This window comes from Pleurodeles waltl, chromosome 3_1 (genome assembly GCF_031143425.1).
Source record: "Pleurodeles waltl isolate 20211129_DDA chromosome 3_1, aPleWal1.hap1.20221129, whole genome shotgun sequence".
Lineage (NCBI taxonomy): Eukaryota > Metazoa > Chordata > Amphibia > Caudata > Salamandridae > Pleurodeles > Pleurodeles waltl.
Window position 1 is genome coordinate 1,618,205,477 of NC_090440.1, and position 16,963 is coordinate 1,618,222,439.

The 16,963-nt window shown below is 41.5% G+C and overlaps 1 protein-coding gene across 2 annotated transcripts in view; it reads left to right on the forward strand.

The window, feature by feature from the left end:
* Nucleotides 1-16,963, forward strand: part of XIRP2 (xin actin binding repeat containing 2) — a 960,073-nt gene that overhangs the window by 791,915 nt on the left and 151,195 nt on the right. For both annotated transcript variants that reach the window (XM_069225265.1, XM_069225266.1), the window contains one exon: nt 5,534-5,665. In XM_069225265.1, the coding sequence (XP_069081366.1) occupies nt 5,534-5,665 (132 nt within the window). The remainder of the gene's footprint in view (nt 1-5,533; nt 5,666-16,963) is intronic.

The following is a 16,963-nucleotide window of genomic DNA, read 5'->3' on the forward strand; positions in this document are numbered from 1 at the left end:
AAATATGTCTTATTTGAGCAACAAATAAAAAAGGTGCCAGAAATTGAGTTATTTATTTGAGAGGGGGATGACCCTTCTAGAGTGCCATTGAAAAAACAACAGTTTACAACTTATCAAGACCTAATTGTGATTTCAGGCTGACTGTAGGGGAGCGGATTGTCTCATTGTCTCAGCAAAAGATTTTGCATTCAAACTGAGGGCCTGATTATGATCTTGGTGGATGGAATACTCTGTCACAAACGGACGGATATCCCGTCTGCCATATTACAAGTTCCATAGCAAATAATGGAACTTGTAATCCAATGGACGGGATATCCGTTATGGTTGTGACAGAGTATCCTATCCACCAAGATCATAATGAGGCCCTAAGTCTCTGAAGCAGAAGTCAAAATCTTTCAGTGGGGCAAGGTCCAAGGCTAAGGCAGAAAAGATCCCCTGAAGTCCAATACTTCCTCACTGGGCTCATGAAATCCTTTGGATTTGGTGCTGGATATTCTGAGCAGGAAAAGCAGAATCTTATAGTCACAGAGTTCACTTCACAAGGATTCACTGCATGTCTTTCCTTGCAGATCACAGTAGGAATTTCTATCAAGAGAATATGTGGTTGGGTCCTTACTTGGGACTCCTTTGAGTCTGTCACTATTCTTACACCATGTACCAGTTTAGCAGGTGCTTTAAGTTGGGTTTCGCTTTTAATGAGCAGGCTTTGACTCCCGGTTTATGAACCTCTTGAACCACAGAAAGCACAGAGATGGGGTGCCAGGTGTCCTCTCTTGGCATGGATGTGAGCAAGAGGAAAATGCACAGCGGTTCATGGAAAGGCCTTTCTTTTCTATAGAGGAGTAGGTGCAGTCTCTGTTTATCTGTTTGTATACAGTCTTTCACAAGTTGACCACATGCAATCATTTTGGATTAGTCACTTTTTTGGTTCCCAGAATCCTTCAGCAGAGTGAAGTTGGAAGCCACACCTACACAGGGCTCTACATAGTGAAATATCTTTACTGCAAGGCTACACTAAACCAGTTTGTAATGCAGCTAAAAACCCTGAGTAGGATACACTTTTTTAATCCCTATCTTTGTGCGACATTGCTGGACAAGCCTTAGCACCTAAACTCGGTCCACAAGAGGTGTAAGAAAAATATTTGTTAACCATTTCTCAAACTTCAGTGAAAACTTCTTCTGGTCTGTCCTAAGGGCAAGCTTCTAGGTATCAGGTCTTTCCCAGCAAGGACTCCTGCAGGGTCCAGCTCTTTGTCGTCAGGTAGGTCTTCTTGGAGGCAGGAGTCTTTCTTGTTTTTATGTGTCCTTGAAACAGAAACTGGAGGCCATCATTTCCCCTGGAGAGCGGTTCAACTCCTTGGGTGCTCGCCGGAGTCTCAAGTACTAGAGTGAGTCCTCTTCTTTCAGCAGGAGTTTTCTTTCTTCCAGTCAGGCCTTCTTCTTAAAGTGGAGTCTTCCAAGGCCCAGGAATGATTTGCAGAGGTGTAAGATATGGTTCTTGATTTATCCTGTGCAGTTGTCTGTGTTGGAAAACTTTCCCCACACCCAAGCTTGGCTACATTTTCACACTATGGTCACCTCATTTTGTACCACTCCTACCACGTGAAATGGCCCACAGTGGTTCTGTCTTCCACTGTCACTAGAACCTGAGTGGCTAGGATGGTTCTTTGAATAAGTAAAGGAAAACTTGTTTTTCATAAGAAAATATAAGAAGTGTTGAAACTGCCCTTTATTCTGCCAAAAGCTCCTGTCCACTTCCAGATAGCTGAATCCTCCTAAGTAGCCAGTAGTTAACACCTCTTCTTCCCAGGGCTACGAAGTAGGCCATTCTCTTCTGAGTACATTTTTATAAAGTTATCTTTTGAAAATAACTTTGCATTATTTCTGAAGCATTTTCCCAGGCACAGCATACACAGTGAAAATAACTTTTAGACCTGCTGTCATGGTGAGGACACACTTTATAAATATATAATGTGCCACTTTGTTGTTTTTGTTGGCACCCTAGCACGTGGACTTACCTCGCACAATTTAAGGCTGACATTTATATATAAAATAAGTTTTCCCACATGGTAAAGGTACTTTTTCTTGTCCTGTGTTTCTAAAGTGCTTTAAACTGCAGCCCAGTCAGAGCACAGTGGTGCTGTGGGAGCCATAGATTTGTGTCATGCATGTAGCCAGTGTAAATACACACTGTAGCCCACAAATGCTAATTAACTCCTATACCATTGATGCATTTTCTGTGCCATCTACTATAGCCTTTCAGTACATTTAAATATTGGTTTAACCACTTTAACCACTATTATGTTTTGGAGCCTGTGTACGTACACTGTGGCATTAAACTGCAGTGCAATAGGGCTCACAAACCTAATAGCAGCAAAGATAGGTTCCAGAAAAAGGGGTAAAATATGGGGTGAGCATGCAGGAAAGGCAAATGTGCTTCAATATGTATAAAATTAGCCTTTTAAAAAAAAGATGCAATATGAGGCTAGAAAATCTCCTTCATGCAGACTTCTCACACCCACGTCAAAGCACAAGGCGATGACTAAAAGTTGTGAATGCAGAATTGTCACAACAATTAGTGGCTTCCTTTGCTGCCCTTTCATTATTTCATATTCACTACTTCATAGGAACATATTCTTAATAAATTGTTATTGTGCTACAGGTCGCATTAGACAAATTAAACATGATCTTCAGTATTCATTTGACAAAGTAGATAGAAATCACAAAGAGAAACATTTTTTTCACATAGACCTAAAGTTGATTGGAAAGATATATTCACATTTCTTAATGTGATAAGGTGAAGAAAGTATTAACTAGTAGCTTACTTAGATACTTTTGTTTGCTCTAAAAAGGAGGCCATTTACACCATCCTTATACTTGAATAAATGGTTTCACAGTGTGAGACATACCGTATCTACCTAATCTTTAATTTTATCAGAGATTTAGACCCCAGCATTGTGTGGAAATATGTTTGATTAATTCCTTTTAATGAGGTTTTAGGTACTTTGGGAACCTAAGAAGATGACCTGACCGGAGATCAAATATAATATTTTTTAAAAACAGCATCAGATTTAGAAATATGGTAGCAGCAATGAATAGTTGTTCTATGAAATCTGTGATACGTGCTTATGACCCAAATCTCACGTTGAAGTGCTTGCACAGTTATGCTCTCTTGCAAGGATAAGAATGTCCTAAAATAATACTTTCCTAAAAATAGATCCCTCTATTTTATTCAGAAACTAAAATTTACTAAGAAGAAGAACTTAGCAGCACATATTAGAGATCTTTGTTTTTGACTATGGAAGTTCACAGAACAATTTTGTTGTAGGGGCATGCCAAGACACGTTTAGTGTTAACACTCTCCACTTGCCTACCTTCAAATCTCCAATTAAACTTTTTGTTTGAATTTCGATAAAATACGACTTTACGTTTGGCAATATTAACAGATAAAAATGTCCTTGTGCAAAAGAGTTTAAAACATCAAGACCACAGTGTAAGCAAACAAGGGTACAGTACAAATGAACAAAGCAAGAAGGCATCCTTGTTTGAATTCAGTGTCTGTAGGGATATGGGAAGTTAAACCTTTGCCCATGGGAACCGTAAACCATGTATTCCAGTGGAGGACAATTAGAGGTTTTAAAAGTCCATTTAGGAATCATTTGTTACTTCTGCCACAGGTGTCTACACTATCAAAAGCTGTGGTAAAACCTCTAAACGTAGCTTACAGAGACAGAGTTTTATTACCATTTTCTTTTACCAAAATACATTGCACCCCAGAAAAAAAGTTTTCAAAAGTGATCCCCAGCTCGTTACGCCAGATTATTCAGTTTGGAGCATCTGGTTCTCTGTAACCCAAGTCTGAAGGTCTAATACTAGAGATTTACAGAATAACTAATAGCTGGCAGCTAGAAGAGTGATTGGTTCTGGGACAAGGCTCCAGAGCCATTTTTATGGTGAGGGGCAATAATAATCCCTTTCCTTGAATCTGTAGCCAAACCTGACAAATAACTTTCTTTGAATAGTGGATGTAAAACATTCCCCAGCTCAACAGATCTTTTTTCATTATTGTACTTAACAAACCATCAGGACCTTCTACAGCTGCATTTCTAACCTTATTTATATAATTCAATATTTAATTTATGGAGGGGTGTATAGGTCCAGATAACATTTCACACGTCAGCTAGGATAAAAAATGTTTTGGGCTATTATGTTTCCCACCTAAGGATAAAAGTCCTAAGTGCACCATTCCCGCTCAGCAGTGGAAATAGTCAATTTGTATGATTTCATCTTAGTGTAAAGTGCAATTAGATGCCACTAAAGTTGTCAGGCTTTGTTTCCGAAAGCTTCTTGGAGAAAGCACCAGATATGATCTGTTTTTTACTTGTATTCTTTTTTTAAGTTAGAAAGTCTCTTTTTATTGTTTAAAATTTGATACACCATGCTTTAACTCTAACAATGTCTGTGCCTTCCACATTGCTTTTTGTCCTAGCCTAGGGTAATTGGTTATTTCTTTTAATAATTCACAGCTTTTTGAGTAAGTTGATCATTCTTGTGGTGATAAAATATTAAAGAGTGACAACTGCTAACATTTTGGTAGAGGATCTCCTTGAGCTAGGAAAGTGATTAAATCCGACAGATTATTGAAAGTTTTATCAACCCAAGATAACACATTTCTAAAGTGATGGACTAGTAGTAACTCACCTTCTGTTAGATGGCAACAAAAACTTGTAGATTAGGTGAGGGAGGTGTGACATTAAAGTATTTGTCGTCAATATAAAAGAAGGAAAGCATAGCTAAGTTATATATTGATACAAAAATGAAGTCAATTTTCAACTGTGAGATGAATCCTATCTAGGTCTGAGTAAAATTTATATTACGCCAGCATACTTAAGGTAATTTAAGGAATTTCACATTTCACTTGTCAAGCAGAATTCTAGAAATGTTGCCATTATCCCTGTTACATAATTACTCTTCTGCTTGTGGGAAAAGTTTAGAGCAGAAGAACAATACACATAACCAGAACACGAGCAGCTGTTGTTCAGGGCAAATTAGTTTTTCACACTATTTTATAGTGAAAATGTATCCTAGTGTCAACAAATCGCATGAGGGTAGACTTGGAGTTAAAATACAGTGCTAATGATGGATTTGCATTTTGCATCATTTCATAAATTTTCACTAAATTTTGCGTAAATTTGTGAAAGCATATTACCTGAATTTCAAGGACCCTTCACTATGTAAGTGATATAGATGGGCATATCTGCATCAGCATCACTGTTTACAAATACACAGTCATTTTCTAAAAGTTATCTTAATAATAAGTTCCTTTTTTGTCTGCCTTAAGCTTTGTATTTAACTTGCCAGCCGTATGCATTGTATTAGGTATGTAAGGTATGTAAGTGCACAAAACATCATGCTTAGATGTTTTGACAATGTTTTCTTAAACTAACGATGTATGCACCACAGCCAAATTTGTATTTGTCTTCCTCTGTGCTAACCAGGTGATATATATATATGTTTCTTTTCTTCACTATAGACTACTGAGGATACAGAAACATGCACTGTGCCTGGTGGCTTAGCTAGCATGAAGAAACAGTTCGAAAAAGGAGATATTACCTCTTCACATAATACCTTTGCTCAGTACCAATACCAACACACTTCTGTAAAGGTAATGATGTAAACATGTTTTCCCAGCATGAACTATGCATTTCTATTATGTCTTGCAATACTGGTCTCGTCTAGTCTATACTGTACACCACTGGTTGAGTTTTAAAATGTAGCTAAGGAATATAAAGCATAGTGATTTATTCAGCAAACGTCTGGTGTTGCAAAGGCTCCCTCTAGGCTACACTAACCCAGGTAAAAATCACCAAAGGAATTCCTTGATACATTGGTGAGTATTCGAAAACTGTGGTGTCTCTCACTGCAGTCGCAAGGGTTGTCGTACATTAAAAGCAGGGTGACTATCTCTGTGTCCAGTTTTATGACCTTCCACATGGCCAGGTCCTTCTCTATTCACTCCTCATCATTCTCAACTCTACCCATGACTTTGACCTCTTGCCACCTACACTTCCAGACCAATGCTTAACCTGGGGATGGACCCCCATTTCCAGGCCTCACATTCAAAATGTCTGTGATGCATGCACAGTTTTATCTTAGTGTACCAGGGACATTTTGTATTGAGTTCTATGCAAGATTGCCATAGGAAAACGCACAGGAAATGTAGGACAGGCCCACTAAATTGGGTGGCCCAGCTGATGCCAATTCCGAGGGCTTCACAGCCACAAAATGTTGTTGCTAATGCTGCAACTGGTGGAGTGCATCTTCAACGCTGCCTCTGATCACCCTCAAAATAAAGCAGCAGACTGTAGAAGTGCTAAATGTTTGGTTAAGTGTGGAACCAAAACTACAGTTTTAATCAGCTGCATTCACTATATCCTTTTGAAATTATTTGACCAGTGTTGCTCATGATTGTCTGTAAAAGGGAATATAATGCAATAATTCTCATGTTTTAACATCACGACCCCTACTTATTTTGAATATTTGGCAGAGGGCAACCTGATTATATCAATGCTGAATCATGGATCCCTCTGGGGAAGCTATTCTACTTTGCCTCTAATAAGCATCTGAATTTTGAAAAATCAGAAATTGATTTCTATAAAAGCCATGGTTGTTTATTGTATCTCTTGTACCTCCTTATACTGCATTAGGTCCTGTTACATTATAAATTACTAAATTGATGCTCATTATTTTGAGCCACAATTATCACATTTTCATTGGTACCATAAATAACTTTGAGACTGTCTTTAGGATCTCTAATAAGGTATGCCTGCTCATTTTGATCATTGCCAGCGTATCTGCATTACTGGGAATATTTTCAAATTTGATCAAGACATATTTTACTCATAAGGAGCCTAAAGTCATGGACTTAACCAGTGTAATGCAACCATTATTCAAATGCCTCTAGTCAGAGTGAAAAAGTGAATAAAAGGGGAAATCAGTGGGGGTAGCCACAGTTTAGTCCATGAATGAGGCACCAGGACATTCTCCATAGTGGTTCACATTTTACAAAGACATTCTAAGTGATATGTTTGTTTCCATTGAATGTTTAACTATTTAAAAAGAATACAGAGCGCAATGTAGCAAGATCACATTGTAAATAAAGAGGGTCTGCAAACATTGAGAGGGACTGTCAACTTTCAGTTTATAGTAGTTTGTACAGTACAAATTACACACTTAAGTTGTTATTTATGTACAGTGTTTATTTTTTGTGAAACTTTTAGTGCTACAGGGCACCTCTCACTTCAGAGCGCTAGAGGTACTTGCAATATATAGTTCCATGAAGACACAAGAAGCAAGGGAGTATGCAGTTGGTCTGGATAGGTACCACTCCTATCTGATATTCGCTTTGTTTGCTGCCCCTGACCAGTAAAATGTTCCCATAGAAAGAATATTTTAAGAGTTCAATCCTTACCATTTTCTAACTTGTAAATATTTGGGTTTCGATCCCTGTAAGAGATTCAGGGCATTTATCCAATATGGGACCAACACTGCCAGAATTCTACCTCCATGTTTCAGTCTCAAGAATGATCTTTGATACATATTGTGGGTGGGTATTCACTTGAGATTTCCTGCTGTGGCGTGATGTGGGACCAGTTTCTGTAGCTTTTCTTGGCCTTTGCTCCAATAACCCTTTTTGTTTGGTGCACAGGGCCTTGAATTTGATTCTGACTTCCACAGTATGCCAATATAGAGCATTCAGCAGATTCCTGTAAGTGTTGGACCCTGGACTGTGTAATGCCATGAATTCCTTCCAGGGATCCAAACTGAAATACCTAAAATTCATTCCCATCCTGATGGAACTCAGTTGGCCCACAAGAGCCTCAAAACCAGCTGCATCAGTTAGAAAACCATCATGACTAACATCCCTGCATATCTTCCAGGCAAACTTGCCATCTCTGGTGGTCCTCAGCATACCTGCAGCCAGGATAACTGCAGACTACAGACTAAGAAGTATAAAAAATAAAAAAAAGACTTCTCTGCACCCAGGATCTGGAACACAATGACCATTTCTGTCTACCAATCTATGTTTTACCAATCACCTTCCAAGAGACGCCTTGAACCTGTATTTTTGTAATAAAGTCTGCAATGGATCTTGACTTTGGATTACAAAACCATATACCTCTGAGGAACACAGTCATGCTGAACTGCTTTGATCCAACTGTGATGCTTTAATTCCTTCTGAGCAGCACTTTTCAGTTATTCTGACATGTCTACAGTACCTGTCTATTAAAGTCATGAGTATTGTTTGAAGATTGTGATATCTGTCTGGTTAGACATTGTAATATGCAATATAGGGATCCTATTTACATTTACCTACATATAGAATTATGGATGGGTTACAAAGACTAATGGGACTATTTTTCAGCTTGGCGTTGTAAGTGACCTCAAACGGACAGTGAGGAGCAAATCTTGAGTTATCTGTGATGCCACTCAGAATCGCAAAGTGAAAACCATCCCCATAATTCACTTTTACCCATCTATGATTTTATGTTGTATATGACTTCTAAAATCATCTGCCCCTGCTTTCAACTGCCCCAACACTCTCTGAGTCTTTCCTTTCCTCCTGAAGCTGTGCTCCCTATTTTTCAGCACTGCCCTGACTGGCTCTCACGAAGCCCAGCCAAGGCTCCCTGTAATCACTTTATGATGTAGCAACAGGGGGTAACAGCTGTTGCTAAATCATAGTAGTGAGTTACCTAGATTTAAAATCGAGTCATTCATTGAAATGGCTTACTGTTGGACTTGGCCCTTTCTGCTGGGTCATCCCCAAACTTTATGCCTTCACCCTCCTGTTCTCTGAACCCATTTTTGCTGCCTTTTAATGACTCTGCGTGCCTTACCACTGTTAACCTGTGCTAAACTACTTGTGTTCTCTCATGTAAACGTAGTAGATTTGGCTTACATCCAATTAGCTTACTTGAGTTACTCCTAGATCCCTAGTAAAGTGGTACTGCGTATACCCACAGTCAGTAAATATAAAGCTACTAGTGGGCTTGCTGCACTTACTGTGCCACCCACTGAAGTAGCCCTGCAAGCATGTCTCCGGCCTGTCATTGCAGCATGGATGTGCATTTTTAAGCTGCCATCTCGTCCTGACAAAATAAAACCTTTTGCCAGGCCCAAACCTTCCTATGTATCACATATAACTCACCCCAATGATAGGCCCTAAACAGCCTAGAGGGCAGGTTGAATTGCAGTTAAAAAGTAGGGCATCTACTTTTAACTTTTACTTGTCTTGGTAGTGTAAAGCTCCTAAACTTGTTTTTCACTTATGTAAGGCCTACCTCTCTGATAGGATAACATTGGGCTACCTTATTACATTTCATAAGTGATAACTTTCAATAGAGAGCGGGTGGTCAAGTCGGGTTTGGTGCGTAAAGAATTGTAATTAAAATCCCATTTTTAATAGTAATGTCGGATTTTTTGTCACAAATCTGAAAATGCCACTTTTGGTAAGTTGGCCTTTTCATGCCTTGGATATTTAGAGTCTGCTGCCTGTCTTTGGGTCACATGACTGGGTGTAGATAACGGGTGGGCATCATGTATTCCTCCTAGACAGCCACACATAATAGAGAGCTTAGGTGTGCCTAGATGAACTATCACAGGCAGGATGAGTGGGTGGAGCTAGGCACAGTCCTGCTTACACTTGAATAGGCTGTGTCCTGTATATAAACAAAGGGTTGCATAACCCCTTTATCTATTTTCGAGTCAGGGGAGGCAAGAAACCTGTGTACTCCAATGTGAAATCTCTAGAAGCTCCTCCCATTTCAAAGGAGGCACCAGGTACAAATATTGGATCTCAGACATTAACTCTTCAGTACACTTCTGGACCTATGGAGACTCTGCCAGGAAGAAGAGCTTCTGAAAGGACTACCACTGTGCTTGACCGCTGCCCTGTTGGACTGCTGCCTTGCTGGATTAGTGCCCTTTTACCTGAGTCAGAGTGATTGGAGCTGCTCCTGAATGCAGGACTTCCGGAGTGACTCCATGGACTAGTCTGAGGGCCTCCTGTTCAGAGCCACAGGTTCATAACAGGCTCCCAACTAGCTGCTCCAGCAACTAGGTCCAGCTCGAGTAGGCCCTAACCCCCAAGTGTTGCCCTACAGGTCCTAGACTCTTGGTGTGGCCTTATTGGAGCTGAAATTAAGTTCGTGAGGACTTCACCACCACAACCGGACCTGTTGGTGCCAAAACCTTGTTACTTGCACTGTCCGCCAACAAGAAGTTCTGTCAACCCAACTCTTCGCACTACAGCTTCGATCACTCATGGGGTGTGCCACCATGAAACTCCAGCACACCCGTTTGTGATAACAACAGGGTCTTCATGCTACAGCGACACTGTCTGCAACACTAGACCTGCTCTTCATGCTACATCGATGACCATCCACGGCTCTTTCCTGTTCCTTGTAGCCTCCTCCACCATGAACAGGAGTTTTTGTATTGAACTGAGAAGGTAACTTTTCAGCTTGACTATCCTGGTCCCTGTTTCCCAGTGGTTCACAGTCTGTGTGCTGTGGCACCCAAATGCTCTGTCAAAACTATCTGAGGACACAGCAAACATGCATACTAAAGAGACTGTTTGGGAATCACTGCTGTATCCAGCCCATGCTCTGTTGACGTCAGCCTGAACTTGTGACTTTCTCCCGGTCCCGCGAGACCAGATACCTGCGAGTAGCACTTTAGGCTTTTTGGTGCTATTTTTACTAAGATCTTTAAAACTGCATATCGCTGGTTCGACTGGAGTTTTGTGACTTTGGTCTTATCTAATGCATTAAATTGTGCCCTAGTTTTCTAAATTGTGTGAGATTTCTCTTGTGTTGCATTTTCACTTTATTACTGCTTGAAGTGCTTTATAAACACTATATACATTGCCTCTAAGTTAAACCTGACTGTTCTGTGCCAAGCTAAAAGATTGTTAAGCACAGGTTAATTTGAAGTTTGCTTGTGCCTCATCCTGGCAGGTATTGTGACAAGCAATGAGTAGATAACGCTTTTGCCATTTTCAAGACTCCGGAAGTTTATAATTGTTCTGTAATGAATGCAGCCCTGTATGGATGGACGAGGTCCGGGCATATGCCTACATTTAAACGCAGGTAACCATTAAGTAATGCGGGCGCTACAACTTTTTTTGATGACCTGGAGAACGATGTATAGTGAACAGACAACCTTTTCCTCTTTTCTACAAAACCTATGTAAAGGATGACCAGGCGACCGCCACAATGATTTTTAGCTTGCTGCACGCATCAGTGCACACGATTCTGGAATTGGTCCTCTGTATTAAAAAGGTGAAGGATCAAATTAAACCAATTGTTCCTTGAACCGAAAAGGAGAAGAGGGGAATATTGCTGGAAATTGACCAGTCGTCTAGACAGATTACGGACTATCACATGTTGCAGTTTGAAAACAGATTACCTGTGTCATTGTATTCATTTTATGCACTTTTTTAGCTTCTGACTTGAAAAGCAGAACATATCTGCTTGTATTATCTTTAGAATAAAGCAGCAGCTTCTTGGCCATGTATTTCGCAGTCTGAAACCTTATTTATTACAGCTGAGACATATCTTTCATCTAATGCTGAACATTGCAATGAATTAGGTATAAACTGCCTTGCTGGAAGACTTCCAAATAAAGGTAGGATTCTTGAATCAGGGCTAAATGAATTCACAGTGCTGCTCATAGAAATTCAAGGGTCTAATGAGAGACAATAAATCCTGATTAATGTTCTTAAATGTAGGAAACCATAGGGGAAGGCAACGCAGAGGAGAGGGGCAACATTTTCCTAATCTGTCTAGTCAATGTACAACGACGTATTTGTGCTACTGAGAAGGTAGATCCATATGTATGGGTTGGTGATTTCAAAATGGGATAGAAAATGTTTCTCCAGTATTGCACTGACAGTTTAGGATTAGACAGTCTGGAAAAAAAATATTAGTTCACGTGAGAAATCATGAATTGAGTATTTCGTATGAACGGAAGTTACACATACTTAAACATAATAACAGATAACTTGTAAATAGATCAGGGCACAAGTAAAACGAGAGGGGTAAATATTCCAATATTCGGAACAGTAGTAATTGATCACAATTAAGCCCATAAACCAGGGCCACTTGAATTATGTGGCAGCGCACCACCAAATTATGTGGCAGGGCCGACTAAATTATGCAGTAACAAAAGGCAAATAATATAACATAATGCTTCACAATTCTTGTTAGTATCACCTAATTATTTAGTAATTTTTATACTGGTTGAACTTGTCTGAAAGGTAACAACAGGTGCTGTTTGTGATAGCTTTGTACATGTTGCAGCTAGGTTTGAGGATGATGTGGCATCGTATCGGGGGGGCCAATGGAGTTTAATGAGGATGGTGGTGACATGGTGATATTTCTACAGGCCATGGGGGAGGCATTCTACAGCATGTAAGATGCTCGTAAGGGGTTTAAGTGTGGTGTCTGGGACTTCATGGAGCAGTGCATTACTATCATCAACAGGTGAGAGTGCAATGGCTTGAAGAGAAGTTTAAAACTTGTTTACTGGTTCAGCTAGGAGCTGGACACCCAGGGCTGGATGTTGTGCAAGAAGTGTTTGAGGTGCTGGAGGTCTAAAGCAGAGGATACGTTCGAGTACAGTTATGTATCATTGGCATATTGGTGAATCTTGATGCTGTTATCTATGGGTAGAATATCAAGCAGCTCCATGGCTAGAATATCAAGCAACTCCACGTCTAGTCTGAACATGACAGGCGACAGTATGGATCCCAGTGGTACTTCCCAAGCAATAGGGTTCTTTTGTGCCCTGGAGGTGCCCATGTGAATAATTTACTGGTGTCAGTTGAAAAAGTAGGAGTACAACCAGTGAAGGACATTGAGGGTGAATGTTTTTTGGGACTCCATGGTGCAAATGCGGGTTGGATGATCGGCTGTGTCAAAGGTAGCTGAAAGGTCCAGGAATTTCAAGAGGAAGGGTTGTGTTCATCTGTGGTCAAGAGGTCATCATTTATGATGTGTAAGGTAGTGGTTTCCATGCTGCAGTGTGATCTGAAGGCATACTGGTAGTTGTGCAATAGATGGTTAGCATTTTAGTGGTCTTGTAGTTGAGCAGATAAATGCTAAGTGATTGATAGGCCAGTATTCGGAAAGGCCATCAGGGTCCAATATACGTTTCTTTAGGAGTGGGAAGATCTGACCTCTCTTGGGAGCTACTGGCAAGACTCCCTGAGAGAGGGAGGCACTGACAATGGTAAGTAGGTGATGGGTCGGCAAAGTCCTCTACATGGTACAGATGTATCCGAGCCCTGAGTGCCCCACTGTACTGTTGTCTGTATACCTAATGCTGACTTTTTTGTCATAGGCCAACATGGATCATGCGCTTGTGCCATGGCATAGGTCTATCTCATGGATTGCAGTCTTGTTGGCCTGGGAGGGGCAGACAAAGTGTTAACCCATAGTGGTGGAAGACTACCACCTTCACCAGAAGTTAAGCTGCACAAGCACGGTGCTGATGGCATACCATGCAGTGATCAGTAGTGGTGAACAGGACTTTCTTTACCTGTGACACTGGAGTGAGGTCTACAGACTCACCCTTTAAAATGTTCTGTGCTGTGTGCTTAACTCATTCTTGGCTTACATGAGGTAGATGTGGAGTGCTGCTCAGAACAGAAGTAGTGACTCTGCATTGCTTGAATATTTGCCTGAGAAGAGTACTGTGAAGTGCATGTCTTGCTAGTACATGTACTGGGTGTATGTATGCTTGAGAGAAATACATTTCAAGAGAGATATAGTGCTGTGCTTTGCAGTGCATGTGCTGGGTGTATGAGTGCGTGCATGAAGTACAATACATGGAGGGTGAAGTGTTATGCAGCATGCACTTAGTGAGTGCATGTGCTGGCAGTGTGTGTGTTTTAAAATAAGCACACCATGGTTACATATAGAAGAGCTTGAGTACTGAATAGTGCACAGACAGAGTGAGTGTGCTGAATGCATGTGTACATGCAATGGTACAATGCATAGAAATGTTAGTACTGGACAGTAAGTGTGCTGTGACTGTACACTGAGTAAATGTGCCTGCAAGTGTGCATCATATAAAGGACCCTGGGTTCCACGTTAGGAAGTCCAGGCCTAGCTGGTGGAGAAATGAGGAGGAGAGGAATCCCTCCAAACAGATCTGTGGATTGTTGCATTTCTGTGAGCTGGAATATAACATTTGGGGACTGGAAAAGGACTTTAAGATGGGAAGATTGAGTCCCCAAAAATATGCCATCTGCCAAGCAGCCAGACATGCTGTTTTAGAAGGGGAAGCTCTGCAAGACCTCTGCCTGTGACCAGGATTGGGGGAGGAGGGCTGATAGACTCTGTACAGGGTGAGAAGACATAACCCAGGACATCAAGATCACCAGCCCTCGAGCCTGGAGGACTATTGCCTGCCTGATTGCCAAGACTGGTGTGCCCTGTGAAGGAGAGGAGATTGTTGGATGGAGCGAGGTACAGTGGAAGCCCTGCCTGAGGCTACTCTGAGTGAGGTATGAGGCTGTGCACTGATCAGGCTGAGCCCATGTATAGTATCAGCTCTGCAGCCCCCCTATGCTCGGAGACGGCCACATTGTTCTGGCCATATTGGAATCTCTGGGCTAGAAGCACCAAGCTGCACCATCTTGCCACTGTGAGCCCTTATACTAGAGGGGGTCACCGGTGCACTGAGTTTGGGCCAAATGCACAGGACTTATGACTGCCGAAATGGGTGACTATATATGTCAGGAGGGAGATTGCATAAGGAGAGCCTGTTTCAGGATTGTTATTGCTGTGGCAAACCCATATGCCAAGATGGGCTGCTGGTACCACTTTGGGGTAGGGTTTGGGTCATCGCCCAGAAAAGAAGAACTGCTATGACCAGCGGGTCAAGCGCACAGATTGTGATCTGCACCTGACAAAGTTCCTAAGGTTCACCCCCCCTCCGAACCCCACGCCCCAGCTAATGGAAGAGCTATTTACCTTTTGTGTCCGCCGAACGGGAGTAGCTCTGATCACTGGAAACTGACCGTCAGTGTTGTTCAAGTGGAAGAACTTACACCACGGGGTGCTGCTGCATCCATCGTGATTGGCCCAACATCATTGTACAGGATCTGGTCTTGGGAGTGTCCGAGGAGAGGGCACTGGCTGCGCCACTGAACACTCAAAGCCAGCGGAGAGGTTAAGACTGAAATTGAGCCTTTGGGGCCTGGAGGATTTGCGGCTAACGGTGCTACGGCATCATAAACACATTTGACTAATACCTAAAGGGTCAAAGGGAGAACTTTTGAGTATGGCCTAATAATTTGCATTCCCTGAATGCAGCCACCATTTAATGAGGAATAACCCACCTCAAGGAAGGATTGTAATATTGCTTCTGAATGTCTTATAACTTTGCATGTGTAGAGCTAGAAATCAAATACTTCTTTTCTTAGAAGAGTGAGTATTGGACTGGAGGCTGATTTATTGTGCACACTGTTTGCATATTCAGTTATGAGTCATGTTCACTGACATGTATCTACATCCTCCGAGGGACCCTTGACTACTCGACCACAGATGTCACTGAGAGTCAAGTGCGGAAGTAATACTTGGCCAGTGGTCCAGGATCCAAAGTAAGCTGGGCCCCAGGACCTCAGGTGTAAATGGCCCCAACCACCTTGATTGGGCCCAGTAGCACCTGCGTTCTGCTGAAATGGGTTCTGACAGTAGAAGTAAGACAGCATCTTCAGAGAGAGCTTTGATGAAAGATGATGGTGAGACCTTATGTCCATAAGAGATGACTATGGGAGAGTTTAGTGTGTCAGCGAGATCGTGGCAAAACAGGGCTTTTAAGATTCACTATTGCAGAATTCTATGGGAAGATGTAAGTATAAGAAATCAAACAGGCTCGGTGTCATCAATATGCTGTTGGATCGTCTGTATTTTGTCATAGATTTAGAGGTTGATGGCATTGCACATAGGTGGGTCAAGCAGTGAGTTGGGGCAGTGCTTGATTGTCTTGGGCGTTGTTCAGCACATTTTGGTGTCTTCATTGACAGTGTGAGTACAGAGCTTTGCTTTGACTCCTAAGACGAGCCATCTGTATGTTTGAGCGGAGGGACTTCACTATCTAGAGGCCCTCAGGACTTCTATTTCTCTTACAATTTTTCTGCCTGTGTAGGGATTGTTTTTGTCAGTAAGGTCTTTAGAGATGAAGGCTTTAGCTTGTACTTGTATGTTGTAATTCGGGTGTCAATGTTCATGTAGTTAGCCAACACATTATTAAAGTTGTTTAGGAGAGTGTTGGCATGGGAACTGCAATGTGTTCAAGCAATAGGTTGTCTTGGGAACAGTCTTTGAAAGTTTCACTTTTTTATAACCTTGATTTGTTGGTAGGATGCCAAGCATTGAGACAGGGATGGCAAAATGGCCTACCCAGTCCAGGGGTATGGGTGGTTTGCAATAGATTGATGCTGTTGACAAAACAAGCCCAAAGGACTGGCCTTTGAACTACGTTGGATGTGTGATATGTTTTACCATTTTGAGTGTGAGGTATGGGTGGTTTGCATTGGATTTTTGATGATGTTAAGAAGCTAGGATTGAGAATGTGGCCTTTGGCGTGTGTTGTTTGTGTGACATACTAGATCACATTGAGTGTATCAATGAGGTGGAAGAGGGTCTCTCTTGTTTTTATAATGTGCTGTTTGAAGATACCCAAGAGGGTGTTGTGAGTATGTTGTTGGAAGAGGTATTGAGATCTGAGAATTAATCAATGAACTTCATAGTCTGTCCTGAAGGGCTGTAGATCAGATGGAAGATGGTGGTCTGAGTTCAGAGAGAGGGAAATAGCAAGTCAGCAGCACCATGGAGTTCAGTGTTTCTTGCATATGGTGTAGACCCAGGAGGACTTATGGATGTCAGCA